At 45.6% G+C, this 27,164-nt stretch overlaps 1 protein-coding gene across 3 annotated transcripts; it reads right to left on the bottom strand.

Moving 5' to 3' along the window:
• Nucleotides 1-676: 676 nt before the first annotated feature.
• CFAP300 (cilia and flagella associated protein 300) lies at nt 677-22,746 on the bottom strand. 3 transcript variants are annotated; one of them, XM_027580238.2, is made up of 8 exons: nt 22,585-22,746; nt 21,999-22,080; nt 16,271-16,346; nt 11,008-11,174; nt 7,564-7,736; nt 4,362-4,430; nt 2,181-2,247; nt 677-1,350 (listed from the first exon to the last, which is right to left on the bottom strand). In XM_027580238.2, the coding sequence occupies exons 1-8, from the start codon at nt 22,692-22,694 to the stop codon at nt 1,222-1,224; spliced, it is 873 nt and encodes a 290-aa protein (XP_027436039.1). In that variant the 5' UTR covers nt 22,695-22,746; the 3' UTR covers nt 677-1,221. The 3 variants fall into 3 exon arrangements, with proteins under 3 accessions (XP_027436039.1, XP_027436041.1, XP_027436040.1); XM_027580240.2 differs by lacking the exon at nt 4,362-4,430 and having other exon boundaries at nt 22,585-22,743; XM_027580239.2 differs by lacking the exons at nt 2,181-2,247; nt 4,362-4,430.
• Between the last annotated feature and the right edge of the window lie 4,418 nt (nt 22,747-27,164).

Raw genomic sequence — 27,164 nt, 5'->3', positions numbered from 1 at the left:
TGGTACGCAGCAGGGCTCGTGTGACGTTTTAGTTCCAATTTTATGTTTCTTATATGGTTTAAAAAATACCTACAGGTATTAGGAACATATCTGGAAAATATTCACTCAACAAATATTTAATGTGCCGAGCACTGTATTAGAAGTGAGACAAACTGTCCTGAGCTCTATACCCCAACTGCCAACTGCTTTCCAGATAAATCCACAGGGACAAATCCCAGATTGTCATCCCTATTCTTACAACACAGAAACATATTCCAAACTTGCCTCTCCTCAAAGTCTCAACAGTTTTTGCTTGCTCTTCATCCCCTTTGGGAAGCATGTCAATCATTTCTTTCCTCCTCCCTCCCTCCCTCCCTCCCTCTTTCTTCCAAGATTTTATTTTTAAGAATTCTCTACCCACAACGTGGGGCTCGAGCCCAGAGCCCTGAGATCAAGAGTCTCATGCTCCACGGACTGAGGCAGCCAGACACCTCCCGTCATTTTTTCCACTCCAGATTTTAAGTCACATATTCGTTCTATGAACGTAATGAGGACATAGGAGCATGTAATGTAAGGCACCTGCTCTCTACCTGTCTGCCAACCTAATACCATCAGGACATCTCTGTGCATCTGTGGCTCCTCTCTCAGCTAGCGGCAGCTGCAGTTTTAATTTACCATGTGATAAAAGAGTTTACGATTACTTTCAGAACATTACTGTTTTATTGAGGATTTTAAGTGGAACAAATGAAGCAAAGGAATTGTTATGCACTTTACAGCCCTAGAAACGTAAATCTTTATGCAATGAAGAAATGTAATGAAATGAAACTCAAATTTGAAAAGCGAACAGTTCATATTAATGATCGATAGAGTGACATTCAGTTTTCTGCCACAATTTCAACCCAGAATTAATTAGCTTCTAAAATAAAACACATGGAAAATCGAGGGCTTACTTAAATCTTAATGCAACAAATATGAACTGGATTTTTAGTTCTTTGTAACTTTGTGCAAAAATTCCAAGACTGTACTGGTGTAGATTGTGTTCGGGATGGAATCTGGTCCTCACGTTACTATTCCAGACACATTTAAAGAAAGGCATCTTGGTACTTGTCTCCTTCTGCTCCAAGTAGGTTCTCTATATTTTACTTGAATTGACTTGCAAAGTAAATGTTTACCTATAAATTGGCATTAAAATTAAAATTGGTAAATAAAACAATATCAAAATAGATAATCTGAAAGAACCTGTTAAGACATTTCCCCCACACCATAAGAGTGGTATAAAACATGAACATGACGCTTGATCGGATCCACAATGAAATAAGAAAATGTCTGTTCGTGACTCTTCGTCGAAGGGTAGCACACACCAGCGCCATCCTGAAAGAGAAAAAGCTACATTATAGATTATTCAGTCTATGATGACATTTAAGTCGTAAACAACATATTTAACTATTATATATTTTCTGTTAAAATGTCATGAAAGATACATCAGGTCTTTGACAGTAAATTGGTGATTAACTGATACTTTAAAATATCTACCGACAGCACAGTCAAGTGTACAAACCCACATAATTCCTATAGTCCAAAAGGGACTCTTGTCTTTTGAAAAAGTGTTTTCAAAGTGCTACTATTGCAAAAATTGTTAGTTTGCAATTTTCTTCTATCTTTGCTTTCTTTTAGAATGTGGCCCTTACCTATTATGAGGTAGGTTTCTCTTGCTTGTCAACAAAAAGTGCCCTAGCCCCACACGGTAGCTGATATGCAATAGATGTTCAATAATGTTTGTTAAGTGATTGAATAAAGATACCTAGAAACTGCTTCAAATGTGCAAATAATCTTTGTATGACCCTAGAATTCAAGCAACATATTCTGTGATATAAAGCCATTTATGGTGTTCTTACTTGTTTGCCGTATACATTATGGCTTGGCAGACTACAGAACTGTGTCCGACTCCATCCGAGTCACAGATTCAGGTCTTAAATATGTGAGAACTATTATTAGATACGGACAACAGAAAGGAGGGGGAGAAGTTCGGGTGACTCTCCGAATAAAGCCATACCTTATCAACTTTTACTTTTAGCAAAGAACTAAATACCATCGTCTTTTCACCTAGCCGTAACCTTGAACTGGTTGCTCACTGAGTTGTAACAGCCTTCTGAATAACAAGTGATTAAACTGATCGGTTGCGAATCCCCCTCCGCACTTACATATGCTGTGACTTTAAAGACGGAAGAAGTAATTTGTATTTTCTTGGTCTGAGGATTCTTTCGAACACTAAAATAGGGGGAAAGGGACACATTTTAAATACAGCAAGCATTGGCATAATACATTTAAAATACTGATCCCTTTTACTATTCAGGTGTTCTTGTTCATGTAGAACAGAAATAGATCGTGTCCACCTCAACTGGTTTGAAAAAGACGGTGTCTGCAGCTTCATCCAGGGACGGGGCAAGGTCACCCAGCCGAAAGGCAGAACATGGAACTGGACGGTGAGAGGCTTTGTGCTCAGATGATGAAAGTCTCCTGGGCCAGAGACAATTATTGGAAAAAGAGTAGCTGGTAAGAGTCGGGCTGGAGTGTAGACAGATTGGAGTGTAGACAGCAGGTACAAGCATGTGAACTATGGGCTTAAACCCACTCAGCACACAGGCCAGTTTGGCCCCGAGTGATTGCTGCGCTTTGGGCAACATCAACCTTCCTGGACGTCAGTTTTCTCCCATGGGACATGGGCATCACCTGAGAGCCAAGTGGGAGAAGGCCTAAGAAAGCTGTTTATTAAATTATGTTAAATTCTATCACATGACAATCGTTTCCTCTCACTCTCCCCATGGAAGATTGCCTGGGATGTGTATTGGGGGGGCGCTGGGACTTGGGGGTCGAGCCGCAGGGAGAGACTTAGACACATGGTCTTTGTGATGCTTTACAATCTGCCAGACGCCCTTGTATCGCGGACCTTGTCTGAAGATCACACACCTCAGGAAGCTTGGCTGGCACTATTTTACCAAGTTTACAGACAACAGAACCAGAGAAGTTAAACAAGATATTTAAGACATTCCGACTACAGGTGGTATTTCTGGGAGCAGAGTCAGGTGACACGGTGTGCGGTTCCTTCCCTGCGCTCGCTAACACACGGCTCCAAGGCACTCCTCACGTGGGATACGTGGAGGTGACATTTAACGGAAGATATCCGTCTCTTTCACTTTATAGGCCCAAGTACTGCTTCTCCTTTCCTACATGTGAAGAGTAACAGGGAGGGAGACAGGAGGAGAAGGGGGGAGCGTGTTGAGCGCGAGTGTGCGTGTGAGTGTATGTGAGCTTGTGCCCCTATTGGTGGCCAGACCTAACTCATTTCAGGGTTCAAAGTTCTTAGGCAGTTTTTATCTTTAAAACATTCCATTCAAATTTAAACCCAGAAATCATGTAATTAAATTAATTTCTGTGTATCTCTAGGACATGGATTGAGGTCACTTTCTTTTTTTAATTAGGCTCCACGCCCAGCGCAGAGCCTGACATGGGGCTTAAATTGACGATCCTGAGAGTGAGACTGGAGCTGAGATTGAGAGTTCAACACTCAACCAACTGAGCCACCCAGGTGCCCCAAGGTCATTTTATTTTATTTCTCAAATGCTTAACATGTACTGAAGATTACACTTAAAATTCTGTGCTTATGCAAGGGATGACTGTAACCACTACATATAAAACACTTATACTGTACACACCTATATGACACCCTAATCAAAACACAAACATGCCTACAGTTATAACTGATTTGAAGTCTTGATCTGGAGGTGGTTATAGGGGTACAAACATATAAAAATTCACTATGCTTTAGATACACTAGGATTTGTTCACTTTACTGTATGTAAATTAGCCCAGTTAAAAAAATTACCAAAACCCCCTAAACAAACCCTTATAAAAGTTTGTGCTTATCAAATAAACTCAGAAGAAAATTCAGTATTTAACAATCACTCAAACATACCAACATGCACTGTAAGCATGTTACTTACAAAAAAGGAACTACCATTTGAAAGTTATTAGAAGCTGGTTCCTACTAGAAATAAACCATATTACTCCATTTTATTACCTCTGATCCTGTTTTAGTCTTACTTTAAAGTAGCTCTAAGATAATTTCTTATTTTTTATAGATCAAGTAGAGTGTTGCCTGTCTGACATGTCCTAGCCAGCTAGAAGAGGAACAATGGAGCCAAGGAACTGGCTCGAGCTCTAGGCTACGCTAACAGACCCGCGTCAGACCCTGGTACTCACCCGCTCACTCCAGGTAACTGAGGCTTTCAAGTGCGAGAGCATAATTTCCGTAGAGTTCTTTTTAAAAGTGTGATTATGTTAATGGTTTAGAAGTAAAATAATGAACAGTTTCTTAAAATCACCTGTGCTGATTTCTGAGGCTCGATCCCACATTGACTCTAAGCAAGTTGTTCGGACCATTCCAGGTAACTCTGCTCATTTCAAGAAATAAGAATCCACTGCTTAATTAGCGTCTGAAGCCATAATCTAAGCCTCTCAGCTAAAATCATAAAATTTCACATCTGGGGCAGATATGCAGTTTGGAAAACCTCTCCAAGAACTCTGACAAGAGCATGTGTTTAATATTGGAAGCAGAAAAGACAAAAGCACCATTAGTAACTACACAATTATTTCTGCATCAACATTTCTGAAATGTAACCAAACAACTGGTCATCTACTCTAATGAAATGGTTCTAAAGTATCACCATATTATTTAAAAGAACCATAATCCTTGAAAAGAAGGCATTTTCCAGAACATTTAAAGAGTGTTATTTTATAGGACTCGTAATAATGGATGAGGGAAAAAATATCTTAAGACTGTTTTTACCCTTCTGTGTGAGCCAGAGACCACTAACACCCAGCTCTGTGATGCGCATCCAGCGCCACAGACATAAGGGACAGGCTCTCCTGGAGGGGACTGGTGAGGACGCTTCTCTGCAGGGGCCAGTGAGGTGTTGTAAAGCAGCTACTGTGCGTACAGTTAGAAAGATAGCAGATGTTTTTCTAAAAACTGTGAAAACACCCAAAATTCAAGGGAAGGAACAGGAGAAAACGATATCCTTCTTGGTTAATTCACCTTGCCCAAATGACTTGTTTGGACATGTGGCTCAGGATTCTGAAAAATTACTGACAACACTTGGAGTTCCCACATCCCTCGATAACAGCTGTATTGATCCACCCTATATCCTCACCTTAACCAAATCAGACCACATCTGACCTGAATCAACACAACTCAGGTTAGAAAGGCCACAGGCAGTGCAAGTGATAAGCAAACCAACATAGCTCTGAAGGGATGTCACTTAATCCACTCAATTGCCTTGTGTTGGCACTTAATGCCATTTTTTTGTTTTTAAAGATTTTATTTAGGCGCCTGGGTGGCTCAGGCGGTTAAGCGCGTGCCTTCGGCTCAGGTCATGATCCCAGGGTCCTGGGATCGAGCCCCGCATCGGGCTCCCTGCTCAGCGGAGAGCCTGCTTCCCTCTCCCTCTGCCTGTTCTGCCTACTTGTGCGTGCTCTCTCTCTCTGTCAAATAAATAAATAAAATCTTGAGAGGCAGCGAGAGAGGGAACACAAGCAGGGGGAGTGGGAGAGGGAGAAAAGCGGGGCTCGATCCCAGGACCCTGGGATCATGACCTGAGCCAGAGGCAGACGCTTAATGACTGAGCCACCCAGGCGCCCCCACTTAACGCCATCTTAAGCAAATATTCATTCTAATCTTAATTTTCTACCAAAGTTGCATTGGGAAGACAATTCCACATCTCCTCATTCAGCAACGAAATTCATAAGCATGCTTAAACTCAGATCATCAAGAGAAATATTTAGTGGTTCTCAAGTAAGAGTGACTCTGTAATTGTGACTTGTGATGCGTCTCCCCTTGCAGGGACAGACTGCTCTTCTCTCCACGGGCCTAGGGAGACTTCCCATCAAGACTTCCCTAACTGTTCACAGCCACCCTGACAATCTCATCTTCTGAACTTCTGGGGCATTTATTACAGTATCAAGATGTGCAAACATTTGCCTATACAAAATCGAACATTTGATTTCATAAAATTTTTACTTATAAAAGATTTTAAACAATTCCTTTAGGATGTTAGTTTCTTATAATCTCCTTAATGTCAAGGACTGTCTGATGCCCCTCTTGTCGTCTCTCTGGAGCCTGGCTCTGTGCACAAAATTAACACCTGCTGGTTGCCTGATAAAGTGATTCTGTGGACACAATTCCTACTCTTTCCCTAAGATGCCCTGTGCTTTGACTCCTCGTTTTACGAGTGGCCATCACCCCTGGAGCTGTATTTTTTCTTAGCACCCAAGGAGTATAGGAGAGAGTCACGGGTGAGAATCCAGGGAAGGGGATGCTGGGGAAAGTGTCAGTTCCTCAAGGTTTAGGTTGTTTAGTTACTTCTGTTTCAAACACCTCCAGCAGAATCCCCTCCTCCACGGTACAGGGTGGTGAGGAATTCCTCAGGTTCATGTGGCCAGGGAAGCAGAGCACACTGCAGAGGCAGCGGCGTGTATGTGAGCCTGTGCGTGCGTGTGTGCGAGCCTGTGTGTGCACGCATGCGTGTGTGCGAGCCTGTGTGTGTGTGCACACGTGCGTGTGGGCAAGCCTGTGTGTGTGCACGCGTGCGTGTGTGTGCGCTCACCTGCGTGTGCGGGACGAGGTACACCCAGGGGATACTTTGAAGCAAGCTTCAAAGTTTTCATGAGCTGCAAATGATAAGGACAGAATATTTTGAAAGTATGTGTATGTTTTTCTGGATTCTGTTTCTAACATAGCTCTTTCCACCATCTCTGTGTATTTACACAATAATTTTTCACAAAAATCAGAGGCATTAAATTTTTTTTGTTTTTAAAACTGTATTAAAATGAGTAAGATAACTAAATCATATAGTTTGTCGTGGAGCTGTAGGGCACAGGGAGTAGAAATGAGAACTGAAGTGAGTATAAGCAACAATCAAGAGTCCAAAGAAAAGCTAATTGTTTTCCTATTAAAGTACAATTTTGTAACTAAACCCTGGGACCCTTTGCTTTTGCCATTCCTATCGCTTTAGCCTGTAAAGATGAACCAGTATCTGCATCACTGAAAACCCAACCCAGTGAAAGTATAAACAAATGATTTATAAAGTTGTTATCCCAATCTAATCTTCAAAAAAAAAAAAAAAAAAAAACCAAACCCTAGCGGAATACCTAAAACAAACTGGGATTTGGGATTAATTTGGAAAGGTAAAGATTACACCCAGATGAAAATTCTTCCATCTCCTTAAACAAAGGTGATACTTTACTGTTAGTCCAGCAAATTCACACCCTCCAAGGGACCTTGCACACAGGCCTGGGGGAAGGCACTGTGGGGTGGGCCCATGGCTGGTCTACCGGGAAGCAGGGACGGGGGGTCCTGAGGGCCGCGCTCTGAGTGCCCTGGCCTGGGAGAGTAGGGCTGCTGTGAGAAGGGGCTGGGGCACCGTGCTCACACACTCGGGGTGCTGACAGGACCACAGCAGACGCACGTGATCCTGCATACACACTCTAGGAACCAGAGATGTCCCTGCTGTGGTCTGGCCACATTACCTCACTAGATCTTTATAGAGGAGCTTCGTGGTTTCCAGGTATGGGTGAAGCACATCTTCATACTGACAAAGGGCTCCACCGAGGCAAAGATGTTTGAAAAGACAGAACAGAAACTCTTCTCTATCAGGTTGGCTGAATACTTCATACTTTTCGGAGTCTTCCACGAGCAACATCTACGGACGATGATAAAATTCATCTTAATGTAACATGAGTTGAGGTTCTAATTTTTGTTTTCAAAAGTTTCAATTTATTTATTTACATATAATCTAGGACCTATCTTAAGGACCCGTCCTGGACAACTGGAAGGAGACGCGCTCATTTTCCCTCCAGTTTCTCACGAGCTGCTGAGGTTCAGGGAAGGAACAAACCTACACCTGAGCATTCTCTTCCTCCTCTCTGCACCTCTGTCCTACTTTCTCTCTGTAGTCCTCGTGCTACCGCGGTCTTAGCGTGCAGTCACCGGAAATCTTGTGCACAAACAAGCAGCAGTAAATAAATGGAGAAAGCTCTCCATCCTTAAGGCCTACGGCCTTCGCTTCAATCCAGAGGCCACCCCAGTGGTGGCGCCCTAATCCGCCCTGAGCATGTGCATGGCCTCCCTGCCCCGCTCACTCTGTCGTGGACTCCGGGCCCCTCCTTCCTACACCGGCCCCAGTCTACACCAGCTCTTGCTCTCTGGAGACCCAACCAGCTCCTTCAGAAAACAGTGGGACTGGGTCTGATGAGGGCGATTTTCTCATACCATGGGGCGTTACACACAACTATCTAGTTTGTTGATCGTGGCAGCTATGAGCAAGGGGACGAGTGTATGCTATAACATACGTGTCTTTTATCAAATTGTCTACACCCCGATCTCAAATGAATATTCATCACAAGGTCACCAGACAAGAGGCATTTAAAAAAAACAATCAACTCTGTGGTGTTGTCCCCGCGTGTTCCCTGGATGCACCACCTGCCCGTGCCCCCCCTCCCCCCCGCCCCGGGCGGGGTGGGGGAGGAATAATGTGAGTTTGCAGCTACCTAAAGATCTGGCTCAATACAAGGGTGACTAAAGCTCTCAGGAATGACGAATTAACACATTCCTTACGTGAGCACTCTCGCTACTGAACTGATTAGGCCGTGCCATGTAAAGCTTACAGGAATGCAAGTATTTTGGGAATAAAGGTGAGAACAGTCTGCGCGGCTCTGGCTCTCCGTCTCCCCACGCACACACAGCTGGGCGGCGGCCGGGACCTCAGAGAGCATGTCTGGATGGTGCATGAGTCAGACTGTGCGCGGCAGTCAGGAAGGAGGTCACTGTCAGCCCGCACCAGACACAGTCGGTGCAACACCACTCGGGCTAACGCTGGAGGGCTTTCATTCATTTTCTTCAGCCAGAGAGCAACCAGGTTAAACCCTTCCCTGTTACTGCAGAGTGGCAAAGAACCCAAGAGCAAGGCCGAGAGGCAGCAACACAGGAAAACAGAGCCCACCACGTCCTGAACACAAGTGCTGCTCACGGAAATAACGAAGACAGATCTGCAGAGCAGGGAAAGCACATTGGCCTCCTGGGACATTGGCTGCCCAGGCTCTCCGTCCCAGTGATGGCGAGCTCTCTGAGGCCAGGGCCAAGGGCCTTGAGACCAAGGGGCGCGTGTGCGGGCAGAGAGCTGTGACAGAGACACGAGTGACATCAGCAGTGCCCAAAGAAAGGGGAGCCAGACTAGACCAGAGACACTTCTTCAAGGTGAATTTCCCACCCTTGGTAAGGAAGAGTAGAAATTAGTATCAGATTCTCACTCTGTAGCACTTGCATTATCGTCTGTTATAGATTATACTTCACCAGGGAGCAACTAAATACAGTCTCTTCAGTTGTGTTTGGTTGTTCTCAATGACTTAATTTTATTTTCTTCTTCAACTAAGAGTTCTCCTAGGTGTTCTCCTAGCGTAGATGAATGCACACACTGGCTGGATGCCCCCTGGTCCCCGACAGACAGAACTCTGTGTGCAGAACGCTAGAATGGTGACTTCCCTAGTTCATGCCCATCTGGATTTGCAAGAAATTAGACTTTGACTTCCCTTCTCTCTTAGGGTAGAATAATGTTAGTAATTAGTAGTCATTCATATTCCTGGAACCTTACTAAGCGCCAGGCATTGAGCTACATAATTCTTACATCATCCCTACTTTACAGATGAAGAGAGAGGTCAAGTATCACAGTTATTAAGTGGCAGAGTCTAGATCTGAACCTATGTCTATTTGATACCGAAGCCCTGTGCCCCCTGTGCCTGGATGGCTCAGTCAGTTAACCTGCAGGTCATGATCCCTGCTCGGCGGGGAGCCTGCTTCTCCCTCTCCCTCTCCCTCTGATCCTCCTTCCCCTGCTTGTGTTCTCTCTCAAATAAACCAGTAAAATCTTTATTAAAAAAGGCCCTAATTTTAAACCACTTTGTAAGTAGTCTTTCTTCATGATTAAAACAATGATAATAATAATTTCATTTCGTATTTTTAAAAAGTGCATTTAAATGCTTTCTCAACTCACTATCTCAACAATTTCAGAAAGAAGGTAGAACGGGCATTATTTTTTTTATTTATTTAAGTAAACTCTATACCCAATGTGGGGCTCAAACTCATGACCCTGAGATCAAGAGTTGCAGGCTCTTCTCACTGAGCCAGTCAGGTACCCCAAATGGGCATTTTTTAAAAGATTTATTTATGGGGTGAGGGAGAGGCAGAGGGAGAGGGAGAGAGACTCCCAAGCAGACTCTGCACTGAGTGTGGAGCCCAATGCGGGGCTTGATCTCACAACCCTGAGATCACCACCTAAGACAAAACCAAAAGTCAGATGCTTAACCAACTGAGCCACCCAGGCGCCCTGCCTACCCCACCCCCCATAGGCATTTTAATCTCTATGTTGTGCAGGTAAGATCTTGGGGCTCTAAATATTGAGTGATTTGTCTAAATTTCTTATAAATAATAACTCAGGAATTAGGTAAATAATCTATGTCTTCTGGTTCAAGTTCAATACACCTCTCACTAGGACAAAAATGAGTTAATCAAATGGCTTTTTTGATCTCAACAGTGAGATAAAAAGATTTTTACTACAGGGATGTTTTTATATATTCATTGGATATGTTAGGAGCCCTATATTGAAGAAAAACAGCAATCAGTTGAGCAGGTGGGGCTTTCTCTAGTCCAGCAACACGGCCATTCTGGGTCAGATAACTTCTTTGTGGGGGCCGTCCCACACACTGCATGTAGCATCCGGCTGAAAACTGAAATATACGAATAACTAAGTTGAGAGTAAAAGTCCCATCCAAGAAAAAATCTACCAATGTAATGACTATTGCTGATCATTATTCATTGATAAGAGGTATTTTATGTATTTTAGGCAGGCAAAAGTTTTTGACATTAAGTATTTCCCGAAATAAAATTCTATTAGTGAAATTTAAAAAATCTGTACTTACTTTTCGTAACTCATCAGAAATAGGAAAGGGATCACAAAAAGAATCTAAGCATTTAACAATATGTCCATTGTCTCGTACAATATCTTCATCATACAACCGGTTAAAAAATGACATTGAAAGCTGTGTACAAGGGACATTTATAGCTTCAATTTTTTTCACTTCAGTTCCTGAAAAAAATTATTTTACAGAGATATAAAAATTACCTTACTATTCTCAATTATTTCCAAAATAAATATCACCATACAGAGATTCTAGTAGCCAAGTATGACATATATCTTGATATATTTAAAAGACACATCAGTGTAGGGATTTTATTGTTATTTTGCAGTTTGTTTTTATTAATCATTAAAAGTCTGTAACAAAATTTCACACTTTCAGGCCTCGATGAAGGATATGCAAATTAGGAAATGCCTGAAAATGAGACACATGTTTTGTGTAGGTGTTCTTACATCAGTTTTAATCCATATGTCAGAAGTGCCTATAAAAGCATAGGAACTGGTTTGTGAAACGATTTTGGATTTCTGTTACGTTCCATTCCATGCCTTATAACTCATATTACAAAAACTTTAATTAATGTAAGTAATGGGTATTTTTAAAGTCCTGAGGATATCTTGAAAATTTTTCTCTCCATTTAAAATTCTCCCTTGTGATCTCATTTTACAGCGTCTATTATGAAAAATAGCTTTCCAGGTCAAGGTAAGCTTGCAAACAGGCCCTAATCAAGTTATCACAAGCCTGGAATTAGAGAAATCTGCAGCCACGGTGTTTGGTCTAGTCCCCTCTTGCGGCTGCAGTTCTAACCCCCCCACACCTTCCGGCACTCCAAACCGATCTACTGAATGTGTCCCTGTAGGAACGGAGTTTCCCTTAGTAGAAGCTCTTCTAAATTACAGAAAGACACAAAGATTAAAATGAGTATTTTTATTACTGCCTCAATGAATCACTCAATTTCTTATATGCGCGTGCACGCACACTCACACGTGCGCCGCTCATGCATACATGTGCATACACTCACACATGTGTACGCTCACACACACGCGTGCTCACACCTCGCACACATATACCTACACAACGCGAGTGTGCTCTTGGCTATAAGGAAGGGGGTGGTGTTCTTCTTTGCAGGTTCTCCCTAGAACAGCACACCCAGGTGGGGGAGCCCTTGGTCTTCCCTCTCCTGACACATCTGCTTCGTCTCTGACGTGAGAAGCAGCTCGAGCTTGAGGAGTAACACTGGCAATTATTTGCACTTCCTCCTCCTGGCTGTCCACCCGGAGTCTGGCTAGGACCTGCTGCTCTCGTTCTGCTCCTGAGCTGGGCTTGTGTGAGGCACGATGGGTGTCTGGAGACGGGAACTGTGTCTGAGCAGGAGCAGTGTAGATCCACACAGTCTTCAGAGATGGGCTGGTGGCCACCGGAGGCCGGCTGACATTGGGCAACATGCCACGTTCATAAATCTACCCTAGCTCCCATGTGGCGAGTGGTAGGAGGGTTTGGACGGTGAGAAAAAGGTAATTAAATTCAAACCACCTAAATTGGAGGCATAGAAATGGCATTTGCTATGGACTAAATTATGTTCCTCCAAAATTAATATATTGAAGTGCTAACCCCCAAATGTAACGGTATTTTGAGATGGGGGCTTTGGGTGGGGTCAGGGCTTCATCAAATGAATTTTGAAGGGATACAATTCAGTCCAAAGCATTCTGCCTCTGCCTCCCGCCCAATTCATGTCCTTCTTACATGCAAAATGCACTTACCCTAACCCTAACAGCCCCCAAAGTCTCACCTCATTCTAGCATCAACCCTAAAGTCTGGAGTCCAAAGTCTCACCTACATATCACCTCAATCAGATATGGGTGAGACTGGAGGTTCAGTTCATCCCAGGGCAAAATTCCTCTCCGGCTATGAACCTGGGAAACCAGACAAGTTACATGCTTCCAAAATACAGTGGGGAGACAAGAAACAGACATTTCCATTCCAAAAGGAGGAAGCAGAAAAAAAAAAAAGGGTGATGGTCCTAAGCAAGCCTGAAACCTGGCAAAGCAAATTTCATGAGATTTTAAGCCTCAAGAATACTCCTTTGGTTCAGTGCTCTGCCTTCCCGACTCGCTGGGGACAGTGGCCCAGCCTGTAAGATGCTCCCCCTCCGTGGGTTCCTGAAACTGAGGTGCGGCTCTGAGGACCCGAGTTGCCTTTCAGTCTTTCTCTGCTCCTGAAGAACAGCCGTGTCTGCAGCCAAATGGCTCTCTGGTCTGGTCCTGTAGGATCTACGATCTGTTTCCTGTAGTTCAAACTGGCAGGGTCTTTGTGGGCACAATCCCCCACCTCAATCCTGGGCTTCTGCTGAAGTGGCTGGGCGAGCCTGAGTTACGTGATTTCTCTCTATATCACATGGCTGCTCAGCCACATCTGTCTCTTCAGACGAATCTTTCTCGTCTTTTTTTTTTTTTTTTACAATATGAAAAGGCTGAGAAGATTCCAAATCTTCAAGCTCTGGTTCCTCCTTAACAATTCCTTCTTCAATCCATCTCTTTCCTTACTTAATTATAAACACCCAGGAAGAACCTGGCGGCTCCTGCAACACTTCATTTAGAGCTCTCTCAGCTAAACATACAATTTTATCCCTTGCAAATCCTAGCTTCCACAAAACACCACATCATCATTCAGCCAAGGTCTCTGCCATTTTATGGACTGTCTTTCCTCCAGTTTCTGATAACAAGGTCCTCATTTCTGTATGAGACCTCACTAGAATCAAGCTTCCCATCCATATATCTGGGCTGGGATGCACTCAAAACTCTCCCCACTGATACCCATCTCATAGTTTCAAAGCCACTTCCCCCTCTCCCGGTGTGTCACAGACACACTCTGCTTCTCGGTACCACAATCTGGATTAGTCTACTTAGGCTGCTATCACAAAACACCAGAGACTGGCTGGTTTAAACAACAGACATGGATTTCTCACAGTTCTGCAGGCTGGGAAGTCCGAGACCGCGGGGCCAGCTGATCCGGTTCCTGGTGAAGGCACTCTTCCTGTTCCTGACTCGAACATGGCTGGGAGCTCTGCTCTTTCTCTTGTTCTAAGGGCACTAATGTCCTGAGGGCCCCTCACGATGTCATCTAAGCCTAATTATTTCCCAAAGGCCTCATCTCCAAACACTCTAACGTTGGGGGTTAAAGCTTCAATACAAGAATTTTGGGGGGACATAATTCAGTCCATAGCACATGCTGTTACATAGAAATATGGTAAACTTACGTCTCCAGCATTTACAAGATATGTACTGCATTGCTAGGATCACATACGAAGTTAAGAACTTATTTTTTCCCCCTTGATACTAGCATTAAAATACACCGGGGGTTTCCTGTTTATTTTTTGTTTTTCTGACAGTGCTCGTTTCAATGCTGAAAGGGCAGAGGCAGGATAGTGGAGAGGTTAGGGTCTTGAAATCTCAGCTCTGTTGAGCCCGGCCAGCAGTAAAATGGTGCCAATTACTTAGCTCATCAATCTGACTCTACATTTGTGAAATCGGGGTAGATAAGAACACCTCTCGGAGTTGTTTTGGGAATTAGAGGTAATGACTATAATATCCCCAGCTGAGCACAGAGGATGCGTCCGTTATGAGTCAGCAAGCAAAGGGCACAGCGTGTCCGTGCACAGAGGGCCGTGGCCACTGGTGGAGGGGACGCAGTGGTGCAACGGCGGCAGGCCAGGTGCTGGAGCCGGCAGGGACGGAGATGCCCATCGTACTCTTGAAAACGGTTCAACTGCTAAAAGAATGTCTGCTCTCTCATGTTTAAAAGCTGTTTATTTTGCTTATAAAGGCCCGAAGAGGAAAAAGCAGGAAGACAGTTGATAATTCAAAGGAAAGATGGCAAAGGAGACAGAAACAAGCTGGTGGGAGACCCTCGCAAACCACTGGGGACTTCGGGCTCAGAACCAGAGCGCTAGGTCTCTGCCGACGTGTCAGAGGACTTCTAATTGAATCTGTCAGGCACGTGTGGAATTTCAGAACCTCTGTCTGCAATGCCTTTTCTAAACATCAGAACAAAAGTCAGTATTGTTTTACTGTTTTGTGAAGTGTCTACCAATACAGGGGAAGACTGACTTTCTTTAATGAACCTTATTTTTGTAAAGGAACTGACTGAAGTTACTGCAAACACGTTTTATAAACACTGATATGTGCCTCTGATGATTTCCTCTTGAAGGTTTTGAACCGGTGAGTACATTTGCTCAGATAGTTTAACTTTGTAAGTACTCCTAAGATAACAGTGTACCAGCTTTTTGTTTTATAAATTTTGCAGTGGCCTTTATTTAGCCAAAAGCAATAAAATGTGACCTACTAATTCTAACATCATGAACTGTTTGTAATCTTGTTCTTGACTAATACCTTAAGCAAAGTAATTTCTGTGTAAGACTACTAGAATTCCATGAACATGCAATGTATGCATTTACCAAAACCACCCCAACTCATTTAAAATCTTGTATTTTTCTTGAGCACAAATCCACGTTCCTAACCAGATTTTCTTCCTAAAAGGAAGAATGATGTGTTCTATTGTTAAAACACCTCAATCTAAAATTTGAAATATCATGTTCATGTTTTTGTTTTCAAAATAGCCTTTTCTATTAACTCTGGTTTACTCCTTGAGCTGAGAGTTATTTAAGACATTTGAGTGTTGTTAACTGTTCGGGTAATTTGATGATGTCGATGACACTCGATCCCTGGGCCCTGAGATCATGAGGTGAGCCCAAGTCTAGAGTTGGATACTCAACCGACTGAGCTGCCCAGGTGCCCCTGGGTGATTTTCTTTAAAATTTCTAGCTATGTTCCATAGTACTATGAAATTATGATGTATATAAGGTCCTCTCTGTGGGAATTTAAGACTCTGTTCCGTGGCTTTATGCATTACTGTAGGAATGCTCCGTGGCGGCTGCCCGTACCCCGGCCGGGCAGCGGCACCCGCCCCAGCGTGGAATCCTCCGCGACACTCTCCTCTCGCCCATCAGCCCTCTGCAGTCCCCTCGCTGCTCCCTGTGTCTAGCGGAGTCCACGCAAGGGGTACGAGAAACACTTCCCCAGTGAATGAAAACAGAGGACAGGGCTCTTGGGCACCGAGACGGACAGGAGCAGGGGCTCCTAGGAGACCCTGATGTGATCCAACCAGCCAGTCAGTCCTCACAGTGTGGAGGTGACGAGTGAAAATGCCTGGGCAAAATTTTGTCACAATAATAAAACAGGCATCTGAAAAGATGACAGTAAGTTTTATTTACCTAATGTGGTCCACTGTCCGGAAGAATCTGAAAGTAACTGCAAATTGGGAATGACATTTGGGTCTTTGAAGAAAGCCTAAAATACAAATTTGAGGGGAACCAGTTAGATATTTTATTATAAACAATAGTAAGAATTAACTTTTTTTTTTTAAAGATTTTATTTATCTGACAGAGAGACACAGCGAGAGAGGGAGCACAAGCAGAGGGAGCAGCAGAGGGAGAAGCAGGCTTCCCGCCGAGGAGGGAGCCTGATGGGGGGCTCGATCCCAGGACCCTGGGATCATGACCTGAGCTGAAGGCAGACGCTGAACGACTGAGCCACCCAGGCGCCCCAAGAATTAACTTCTAAAGTAACTATAACAGAATCTCATTTAAGTCAAATTGGGGAAGGAGGACATTTTAAGTGGGTAAAATGTCTAATAAATGTTTTATAAAGAGATGAAGTTTTGTTAACTTCAAGTTGTTACCTTCAAGTATGAACAACACCGTATGTCCAAGTACGGATACCTTTGGGACTTAATAAATAGAAACTAATGACTTCCAGTGAAAAGCAGGAGGTTATATATTTGAAAAATCTGATTTTCTTCAATCTTCAATCTTGTTTACCCAAGTAATTGCTTTAGTTAATCGCCACTCCCACTCCCCCAACTACAGCTCAATCTAAAAGTCATCAGCAACTCAATTCCACCCAAAGGCCACATAGAAAAGTGACAGGTTTGACCTTCTAACCTCATCAGACCATGGCTGCTTCTGACTTTGGTCACACTGAGCCTCTTTCCTTTCCTTGAGTGGGATGTCCCCTCCTTTCTCACAGACTTTAAACTTGCTAATTTGTCCACCTTAAAAAAGAGTCTTTTCTAGTGTCAGGCTGGAACCAAGTCAGGATAGCCTGACTGCTGAACTTTCAGGAATCTTTGTTTGCTGGTTTTTAAACCACCGACCTTGATCTAATGCTGATTTAGACGGAGGAGTATTTTGACCTAAGGGCAGTAGGAAGACACTACAGAGATTTAAGCAAGGAAAGATGTGGTTAGTCCTGTTTTTCACAGTTCATTCTGGCAGCAGTGTGGAGAATGAACCGGAGGGCTATGAAGAGAATGGTGCGGAGGGAAGGTACTGCTGAAATCCAGAAAGATCTGATGCTCACATGAGTCAAGGGGACAGCAAACAGGGGTAGAGAGGGAATGGATTCAGTGACCCTACAGGAGGAGGGGCAAAGAGAGGGGGAGGAACCACACATGACCCTGGAAGTTTTGCATGAATGTCATTTCCAGGCAGAATGAATGCTATTTAATTAGCAAGGGAACAGTGAAGAGGACCAGGTGTGCAGGGTGAAGAGTAATAAAATCAGTAAGTATCTGTGAATGCCGACATTACGCAAGGCAAAAATTCCTCTTTGCATGGCGTTGCCGTCCTAGTGGCGGAGGGATAAAGGTAAACAGGTATCATATACACCCAATTACAAAAAAATAACTTTTCCCTAAAACTACTCCACAGAAAAAAAAAGCAAGTCGCCTTATAACCTTATAAAGTCTTTCAAGCTAAAGAGTGTTTGTGCAATTATCTTAATTTGTATAATATATATTTTGAAAAGAAACATAAGCTGGAATTAACCTCAATTAATACTGGTTTCAAATGCTTTTTGGATGTCTTCTGCAAAAATTAGTAAAAGGGAAATCTAATTCAGATTTAGTAATTATTGCTGGGGGGGAGAATATCAACTCAATTTTTAGTATCGACTTATAATTGAATTTTATAGGCCACTATAAATGGAAGTAGTCTAAGTGACCTGAAGTGAATTGACCCGGAGCAATGGAAATAAGTCTTCAAAAGGCCCCTCAAATAAAGCAGCATGATAGCTGTCATGTTGTTGGGGTTAACAATACACCAAAAGAATAAAAACAAAAACACCCAAAACCCCTGCTCTAATATATGCAAATGGTTTTGGATTTGTTACAGAATTTCCAGGGAGGTATTAGAAGGACTATCTCAACTTTAGGGAAGCTGATGTGCTCTGGACATGTAGTGGATGACTCACAAACAGGTCAAACTGATAATAAAGATACTGATGTCAAAGTGCATGTAAAGATCAGAATAAACTTGTTTCATAAAATGCCAGAGTGGGAAAAGTATTTCTAAATTAGTATATTCTTTTATATAACACAGAATTTTCAATGTATGTCTATTATACGCCACGCATACGAAATACAAGTAGATATCTGACTCTATCGTCTATCTGGCAGATTGCTGGTTTCTGGTCCAATATCTGTTCTCCTTGTCCTTAAGGAATCCAGTCTTATTTGGGACAGTAATGTGCTCAGCTCAAAGCCTGCCCTCCTAGTTCCTGTGGCAGAGGCCATGAAGTGTGAGCAGAAGTCTGCTGCAGACCTTGAGAAAGCTCTATAACTTGCTTCCCTGCACTTTACGTGGAAGAGTCCCCTCTGTACCCTTCATCCCTGGGGAGGATGCCCACATGGCATACCGAGCCCAGAGCTCTCTCTTGAGACTCAAAGCAAGATCTTACATTCAACAATCCAGGATACTGTCACTTGGATGCACTTCAAGTTTAGAATGCCTGAAACTAAACTCATTTTTCTTGTTTATTCTTTTGCATTTTCTGTGGCTTTAATGGCATCATCTACCACTCCGGTCAACCCAATCAGAAACTTGCTCACCCTACACGTCCCCCATCGGCCTTACCGTCAATATCCTATTAGTCCTTGAGTACTGCCTTTCTCCGAAGCATCTCTTCAGGCCATCCGGGAGCTGCTGTCGTAATTCAGAGGGTCCTCTACTGTCTACAGGACAAGTTTCCAGCCTGGTCTCACTGCCGCCAGACTCAGTCCTAACAATTTACCCTCCACACTTCTGCCAAGGTGACCGCAGTACTGTCAATGTTACTGGCTTCCGGAAAACCTGGCTTCCGGAAAACCTCTCAGCAACCCCTCGCTAGCTGGATAAAGCCCAAACTCCTCTGCAGGGCACAAAAGGTCTAAAATACCCTCCCACCCATCTCATATTATCCCCCACGTTGTCCACCTAACAAACTCCTATCTTTCAGGGCCAATCTCAAGGAGCTTGTCTTTTGTAAACCCTCCTCTGAGCACCTCAGTCAAAAACCGGACAAAACAAGGATTGCTTTCTCTTTTGTGCCACCACGGTGGTTTGTATACATGGCCTGTTTCACCTGACTTCTCGCTCTGCAGCCCCAGCTTTGGATCCTTTCCCTCTCTTTCACTGTGTCTCGTTCTTCCGTACAGGCCTAGAGACTATGCAAATGCTTGCGGAGGAAATGATTCCTTCCTTCCTTCCACCTACTTACTCTTTCACAAATGCAACTTTGGGAACATAATTTGTTTTTAAAATCGAAAGGGAAAATTTTAAATCTGGAATTCTAGTTTTAAACAATACCGTTTGTTCAGTTATGAGTGTTTGTAGTAGAAATGACATGGAAGTTTGTGTCAAAGGCCCCTGGGTCTTACCATTTGCTGGGTGTTCTTGCACAAATTATTTAACCATTTTGAGCCTCCATTTCCTAAGCTATAAAATGGGGGTCAAAACACCAAAATTACCATATTGTTGTAAAGGTTAGTGACAAATGTCTAAGAAGTACTGAAAGCTCAGTCTGGCACACACTATAGAAAAACACTTTGGGGGGTGCCTGGGGGGCTTAGTCGGTGAAGTGTCTACCTTCAGCTCAGGTCAGGATCCCAGGGTCCTAGGATGGAGTCTGGTGCTGTGGGGCTCCCTGCTCAGCAGCGACTCTGCTTCTCCCTCTGCCTGCCACTCCCCTTGCTCATGCTTGCACACTCTCCCTCCCTCTCAAATAAATAAAATCTTAAAGAGAAAAACACGTTGTAAAGTAGTATACAAACATTAACAACAACATTACTTATTATGAGCCAAGCATTTTGCTGAATATTATATTTCCTTTAATCTTTTTTTTCTTTTTAAGATTTGATTTTTAAGTCATCTCTACACCCAGCATGGGGCTTGAACTCACAGCCCTGATATCAAGAGTCGCACGTTCTACCGACTGAGCCAGCCAGGTGCCCCAGTTTCCTTTAATCTTAATAATCCATCAGATACTCAGCACTATCTTCATTTCAAAAATACTTCTTACACGCCAAGCACTGTGATCATTTTGCAGAACAGTAAACGGAAGCCGAGAAGGTGGTTAAGTGACGTGCCCAGCGTCACAGAGCTCAGCGGTGGTGGAATTTGAACAGACAGCTGGAGGCCAAATCAGGGGAGGATCCAGGTTTCATAGGGACCTAAGCTTATATAATTTTAGGAACTCTCAGAATACAAAGATGTCTATCTTAGAAAATGTTCAAAAACACATGACTATGGGAACATACAGCTAGATCCCTCAGAGTTCCTTAGAAGGGCCTCTGCAAGTAAGGAGCTTGGCCAGCAAGGAGTCCTGAGGATTCATTAGCTTCAGAGTGGATCCCCTGCTGGGCTGCAGTCTGAGCCATTAGGCTCTCTGGCCTCCAAATCAGTTACCTGAGTAAAAATTATGCTTTTATAAGTACACTTCTTTGAACTGAAATATGGGAATATAAACATGAAGATCTTGAAATTTAGAAAAAAATGGCCTGGTATGAAAATCTGTTGTGCTTTATGGATAAATCTTGAATCTGCTGAAGAATTCTGTTGAAAAACCCAAATTAATTTTATGCCCTCCTCCAGGAAATTTTTCCTGACACCAATGCCTCTCCATTAGGTGATGTTCCTGTGCCTAAGGCACTCTGTATCCTCCACTGTAGCAATTATTTTATTGTGTTGTAAAGAAATTTCTACATTTCTAGCTTCTCTGCCTTGCAAGCTGGGATCAGGTCTCTTCATCTTTTCAACATCCTCCATCAGGGAAATAGTAAGTATTCAACAAATATTTACCGAATGGATTCTGTAACACTTTAACTCAGCACTCAAAATCCTGATTAGAAAAACCTCTATCAATTAGAAAGCTAACACTGGTATGAATGGAAAAATCTAACCATGATATTTCGAGAACCGTCATGTGGTAGTAATAGCATTGTGTTCTATTACTATCATAATACTACCTTCAGGAATGGGAACGACATCTAGCTAACCTACGCTCTATCAAGGGTTGAGAAGTGCCCATGACCCGCCCCCCAATTCTGTCCTTGCTGGAGCCTCACAAGAGGTTATACTTATTTGGAAAGAGGTTGCACTTGGGCAGGGTGGTCCTTCCTCCCGCGGCCCACGCTGCACAAAGAGCAGAGCTGCAGGGAGCAGCTGCCCCTGAGGGCAGCGGGCCGGGGGAGGACCGCCCCCACTGACAGCTGGATCCTGCACCTGCCGGACAAGCTGCTCCTGCTCGCTCTGCGGCCCTCACCCAGCCGTGGTGGACTGCAGGCCCCCTCCTCCCCCCGCGCACCCCTGTGCGGGAGACGACGTGCTGTCGGTGCCCTGCTGTGTGCGCACCCGCAGCCCCCCGCAGCTCCCACAGCACCCGCAGCCGCCGCGCACCCCGCAGCCCCCCGCGCACCCGCAGCCCCCGCGCACTCCGGACAGAGCACCCTTTCCCGTGTGCGTGGGGGTCTAACGACGGCCCCCGAACTCGCCCAGTCGGGCACCTCCCCTTCCCCACGCGGTCACCTCCACCGGCCAGCCTGGGGGGCGGGGACTACCCCCGCGGTGAGCGCCCCCGTCTCCAGCCGGGGCCCGGCCGCCCGGCGCCCCCCACCCTCACACCAACCATGACGAATTCGTCCTTGCGGTAAGCCTGGAACGTCTGGTCGAAGCCGAACGCCTGCGCCGCGACTCTGCCCAGCATGGACCTGTGGGGGGAGGGGGCGGTCAGCGCGGGGCGGAGCGGGCGGGGGGGACCAGGGCGGGGCCAGCGTGGGGGCAGAGGTGAGCGCGGGGCGGAGGGGGTGGGGCCAGCGCGGGGCGGAGGGGGGTGGGGCCAGCGCGGGGCGGAGGGGGTGGGGCCAGCGCGGGGCGGGGCCAGCGCGGGGCGGAGGGGGTGGGGCCAGCGCGCGGCCGGGACCAAGCGGAGCGGGAGCGGAGGGATCAGGCCGGGGTCGGCGCGGGGAGGGAGAGGGGGGGATCAGGCGGGGTCAGCGTGAGGCGGTGGGAGGGGTCAGCGCGGGGAGGGAGCCGGGCGGGGAAACAGGTCCGCGCGGTGTTGGCCGGCGGCGGTCGGCGGGGCGCGCTCCCGGCACTCTCCCCTTCCCCCCGTCCCCGTGGAGGCGGGCCTGCGCGCAGTTCGGGCTCCGCCGCCGCCGCCGCCCACCGCCGGCGGCAGGAGGGCTCGTTCCGCCCTGCCCTCGGACTCTCACCACTGGCGGAGCCGGCTGGTGGTCTCGGGGGTGCTCAGACACTGGAAGGTTTTCTGAGGCAGGAATCTGAAGTAGTAGCCGCCCAAATCCCCCGGCTCCCCGGCCGCCATCGCCCGCCTATAGCTCAGCGGAAGTGCGGTCCGTTTCCATGGAGATGCGGGGACCAGGCGTCAGCCCGCTGCGGCAGTGGGCGGGGCCACGCGCATCCTCTGGGAGAGGAAGTCAGGCTCGCGGCGGGGGCGGGGCAAGGAGGTGGCTGAGGGCAAGAAGTCCAGACTAGCAGCGGGGGTGGGGCGGGGTGGGGGCGGGGCCACGGGGCGGCTCCGGCGCGGGAGGGCAGGTTCGCGGCGGGGCGGGGCCACATGGAGGAGGCCGGGATCGTGGTGGGGGTGGGGCGGGGCGGGGCTGGGTGAGGTGGGGGAGGGGCCACGCTGAGGAGGCCGTGCTCACGGCGAGAGCGGGGCCTTTGGGGGGCGGGGCCACGGGGAGTACACAGGGCTCGCAGGAGGGGTGGGGTGAGGCTGTTTCTGGGGGCCAGGAGGCCAGGCTCGCGGCGGGGGCGGGGCCACACGGAGGAGGCAGGGCTGGAGGCAGGGCTCGTGGCAGGGGCGAGACGGTTGCTCGGGGCCAGGAGGCCAGACTCTCCGCGGGGGCGGGGCCATACGAAGGAGGCCAGGCTCCCGGCGGGGGCGGGGCTACGTGCAGGAGGCCGGGCTCGCGGAGGAGGCGGGGCCAAGCGGAGGAGGCCGGGCTGGGGCGGGGCCACATGGAGGAGGCCCGGCTCCCGTCAGGGGCGGGGCCAGGCGGAGGAGGCTGGGCTCGGGGCGGGGGCGTGGTCACACGGAGGGGGCTGGGCTCGGGGTGGGGGCGGGGCCTGAGGGGGCGGGGCCAGTCGTAGGAGGGGGCAGCCCTCCCGCCCCCCAAGCCTCTTGCAACCCCGCGCTCCCGCTCCTGGTCTGGGCGCAGCGGTCCAGCGAAAGAGGGGTGCCTGAGAGAAGTGCAGGTGCATTCTTACTGAAATTGACTCTTACTCATAATTACTCAGCATAGGTTAATTTCCTAATCTGCAGTCTGCTATCTCAGTGTTCTGCTTAAGCTTCATGACTCACATTTCCGAAGACATTATTTTGAATTAATTAAGCTTAGTTTGGAAGTCACAAGTCTGTATGACTAGTTGGAAAACTATTCTCTTTTACCATTTGGTTTTTTTTCTTTTCGATTTTCATCTGAAGGCTAAAAGATTTTTTCCGTACACACTCCAGTAGAGAGTGCTGGTTGATACAAATACACACCTATATATATTTTATTTTTAATTTTTTTAAAGATTTTATTTTTTTTAAGATTTTTATTTATTTATTTGAGAGAGCGAGAATGACAGAGAGAGTGCACATGAGAGGGGGCAGGGTTGGAGAGAGGAGCAGACTCCCCGCTGAGCAGGGAGCCCAATGCGGGACTCGATCCGGGGACTCCAGAATCATGACCTGAGCCGAAGGCAGCCACTTAACCGACTGAGCCACCCAGGCGCCCTAAAGATTTTATTTTTAAGTAATCTCTATACCCAACATAGATCTTGAACTCAGAACTGTGAGACTAAGCGTCCCATCGCTTTACCAACTGAGCCAGCCAGGCGCCCCGAAGCAAATACCTCGTATTTTCTATTGAAAGTTAACTTTTCTATAGTTTTTGTTGTTTCAACTAATAGCAGTGTATCTGGACTTACTATGGTTCGACTGAACATTTTTTCGACTTTACGAGGGTGCGGACGCAATACTGGTTCAGTAGGAACTAGGTGGAATTTTGAGTTTTGATCTCTCCTGGGCTAGTGGTATGTGGTCTCAACAGCCACTGGATCATGAAGGTAAAGAGCCCGTAAACTCACAGCCAGTGCGCGCCCATCAACTGCTCCGTTCTTCCAGTTTCAGTGTCTAATGGTTTGCACGAGATACTCAACAGTTCACTAGGCTGTTAGATGCTTTTGCCCAGTTGTAGGCTAATGTAAGTGTTCTGAGCATACTTAAGGTAGGCTAGCCTAAGCTACGATATTCGGTAGGTTACATGTAGTAAATGCATTTTTGACGCATGATATTTTCAATTTATAATGGGCTTATTGGGATGGAATCCTATTATAAGTTGAGGAAGATGTGCATTATTTTTCATTATTGCTGTTCCATTGCATTACTCTGCCACAGCTGATCCTTTGGGGTTTACGGTTTGAAGCTATTAAAAAGCAGCTATGAACATTTTGGGGCATGTTTTTTGATGAACTCACACTTACTCCTTGGAAATATATAAGGCATTGGAAGAGCTCAGTCATAGGGTATAAGTAGGTCTTGTTTTACTAGATACTGCCAAAACATTTTCTAAAGTAGATCAATTTACACTCCAACCAGCTTGCATGAAATTTCTAATTGTTCTACATTCTTGCCAATACATAGTATCAGTTTTTAAAAAAAATTTTAGGCTTTCTGCTGAGGTTATATTTCTCATTCTGATTTTGAATTTGCATTTCCTTGATAGTTGTTGTCGAGCAATTTTTTATATGCATATTGGCCGTTTGGATGTCTTCTTTAGTGTTTTGTCCATGAAGCATTGTTCATATTTTAAAATTTATTTTTAGAAAATCTTTAGTCTGGATATAAGTCCATTGCCAAATTTATGCATTGCAAATATTTTCCTTTTTTTTTTTTAAGTAAGCTCTACGCCCATTGTGGGGCTTGAACTCATGACCCCAATATTGAGAGTAGCATGCTCCACCAACTAAGCCAGCCAGGCACTCCTCAAATATTTTCCTTTTTGTCTAGAGCTTGCTTGTAGCTTTGATGCTCACAAATTCTGAACTTTAATGAAGTACAATTCTCATTTTTGTACCATTTTTTTTTGCCTACACAGAATTATGGAAATATTTTTACATGTATGTTTATGATCCACCTCAAAATATTTTTTTAAAGCTTATTTTATTTTTTTCCGTATGGTTACCCAATCGATCTAGCTCTACATGTATTTTTGTAAGTTTTTATTTAAATTCCAATGTTGTTAACATACAGTGTAATATTAGTTTCTGGTGCACAATACAGTGATTCAACACTTCCATCCATCACCCGGTGCTCATCATGACAGGTGCGCTCCTGCAGCCCCATCACCTGTTCCCCCATCCCCCACCCACCTCCACTCTGATCACCCTCAGTGTGTCCTCTGTAGTTCAGAGTCAGTTTCTTGGTTTGCCTTGCTCTCTCTTCTCCCTTTGCTCATCGGGGAGTCTGCTTCTCCCTCTCCCTCTGCTGCTCCCCCTGCTCATGCTCTCACTCTGTCAAATAAATAAAATCTTTAAAAAAATAAGATGACATTCATATACTTTCTAGACCTAGCCTTGCCCTTATTCCAGATTTGGGCTGAAACACTCCCACTTAATGGTTCCATGATGTCTCTCTATCAGCACCTGGGAGCTGACCAGTACCTGGAGGGTTGACAGGTGGCAGGATGATAATCCCAAGATGATATGATGATCATGGTGGTGATACTGTAATAATAAAACACAGCTGGCCCTTGAACAACGGGGGGCTTAGGGGTGCCAGTGGCCTGCGTCAAAAATCCACTTAACTACTAACAACGCACTGCTGACCAGGAGCCTTCCCGATAACACAGTCACTGAGCACACACTGTGAATGCTATCTGTATTCTAGGCCTTATTCTTAAAGTCAGCTACAGAAAAGAAAATGTTACTAAGAAACTCAAAAGGAAGAGAAATACATTCACAGCACTTACTGTACTGTATTTACATGGACCCACAGAGTTCAAATCTGTGTTGTTCAAGGGTTGACTGTAACAGCTAATATTTCTGAACACGTCCTGTTTCACCGCACATTGTTCTAAACATTTTCCATGGGCTATCACTTCATTCTGTTATAGGTGAGTTAGGACTGTTGAGCCTTCTCCCTCCAGCACGAACGTGATGCTTTCCCGGAAACCAGCAGGGCTCCAACAGCCGGTCTTTCCCGGTGGCCCACCTGCCCCAGGTCCCACCGCCTCCTGGCTTCACGGGGCCAGCCGATTCTGCCCTCAGCCCCACAGCACATACAGAGTGGAAGAGCCTGAAGATCGCTTTTGACACCGACTCAGTTCAACTACTTAGTGTATTTGTAGGAGCACTTAGAAGTTGAAAGAGGCCATGTAAGCCCCTGTTCACCTCCAGAATAGCCTGCACCTTTCTACAACCTCCTACTGGGTTAACCAGGAAGATGCCAACCCTGTCCTACCTTGGAGAGAACTGTGTCTATTCCCAGACCTCACACTTGGCCATCAGCCCAGGCTCCACACCTTGGCCATTATTTAAGCGAAACGAAGAACAGCACTTGACCCAGACCTCTCCTTGGGATCCCTGGATCAGTTAACACCTGTCTCTCAGGTTTTGCATTCTTGGCTTCTTACCCGGGTTTTAGTATCTGTTTCTAGATTATTTAATTTCTAGTTCACTCTGGCTTCTTGTACTTTCCTTTTCTTCTAATTTTGGCATTGCAACCTTGTGGTCTTGGGAGCAATCCATTTCTGCAGCCTGGGGAGCATACAACTGGAAAACTAACTCC

Source organism: Zalophus californianus, chromosome 11 (assembly GCF_009762305.2).
Source record: "Zalophus californianus isolate mZalCal1 chromosome 11, mZalCal1.pri.v2, whole genome shotgun sequence".
NCBI lineage: Eukaryota > Metazoa > Chordata > Mammalia > Carnivora > Otariidae > Zalophus > Zalophus californianus.
This window is presented reverse-complemented; position numbering and strand designations above follow the sequence as displayed.

Bases quoted from the DNA above. Each gene is read 5' to 3' on its own strand.
- CFAP300 (XM_027580238.2), bottom strand. From the start codon at position 22,694: ATGGCGGCCGGGGAGCCGGGGGATTTGGGCGGCTACTACTTCAGATTC. The intron at 22,081-22,584 runs GTGAGAGTCCGA...CTCCCCCCACAG, and splicing joins ACCAGCCGGCTCCGCCAGTG to GTCCATGCTGGGCAGAGTCG. The intron at 7,737-11,007 runs GTAAGTACAGAT...CATCGTCCGTAG, and splicing joins TTTCTGATGAGTTACGAAAA to ATGTTGCTCGTGGAAGACTC.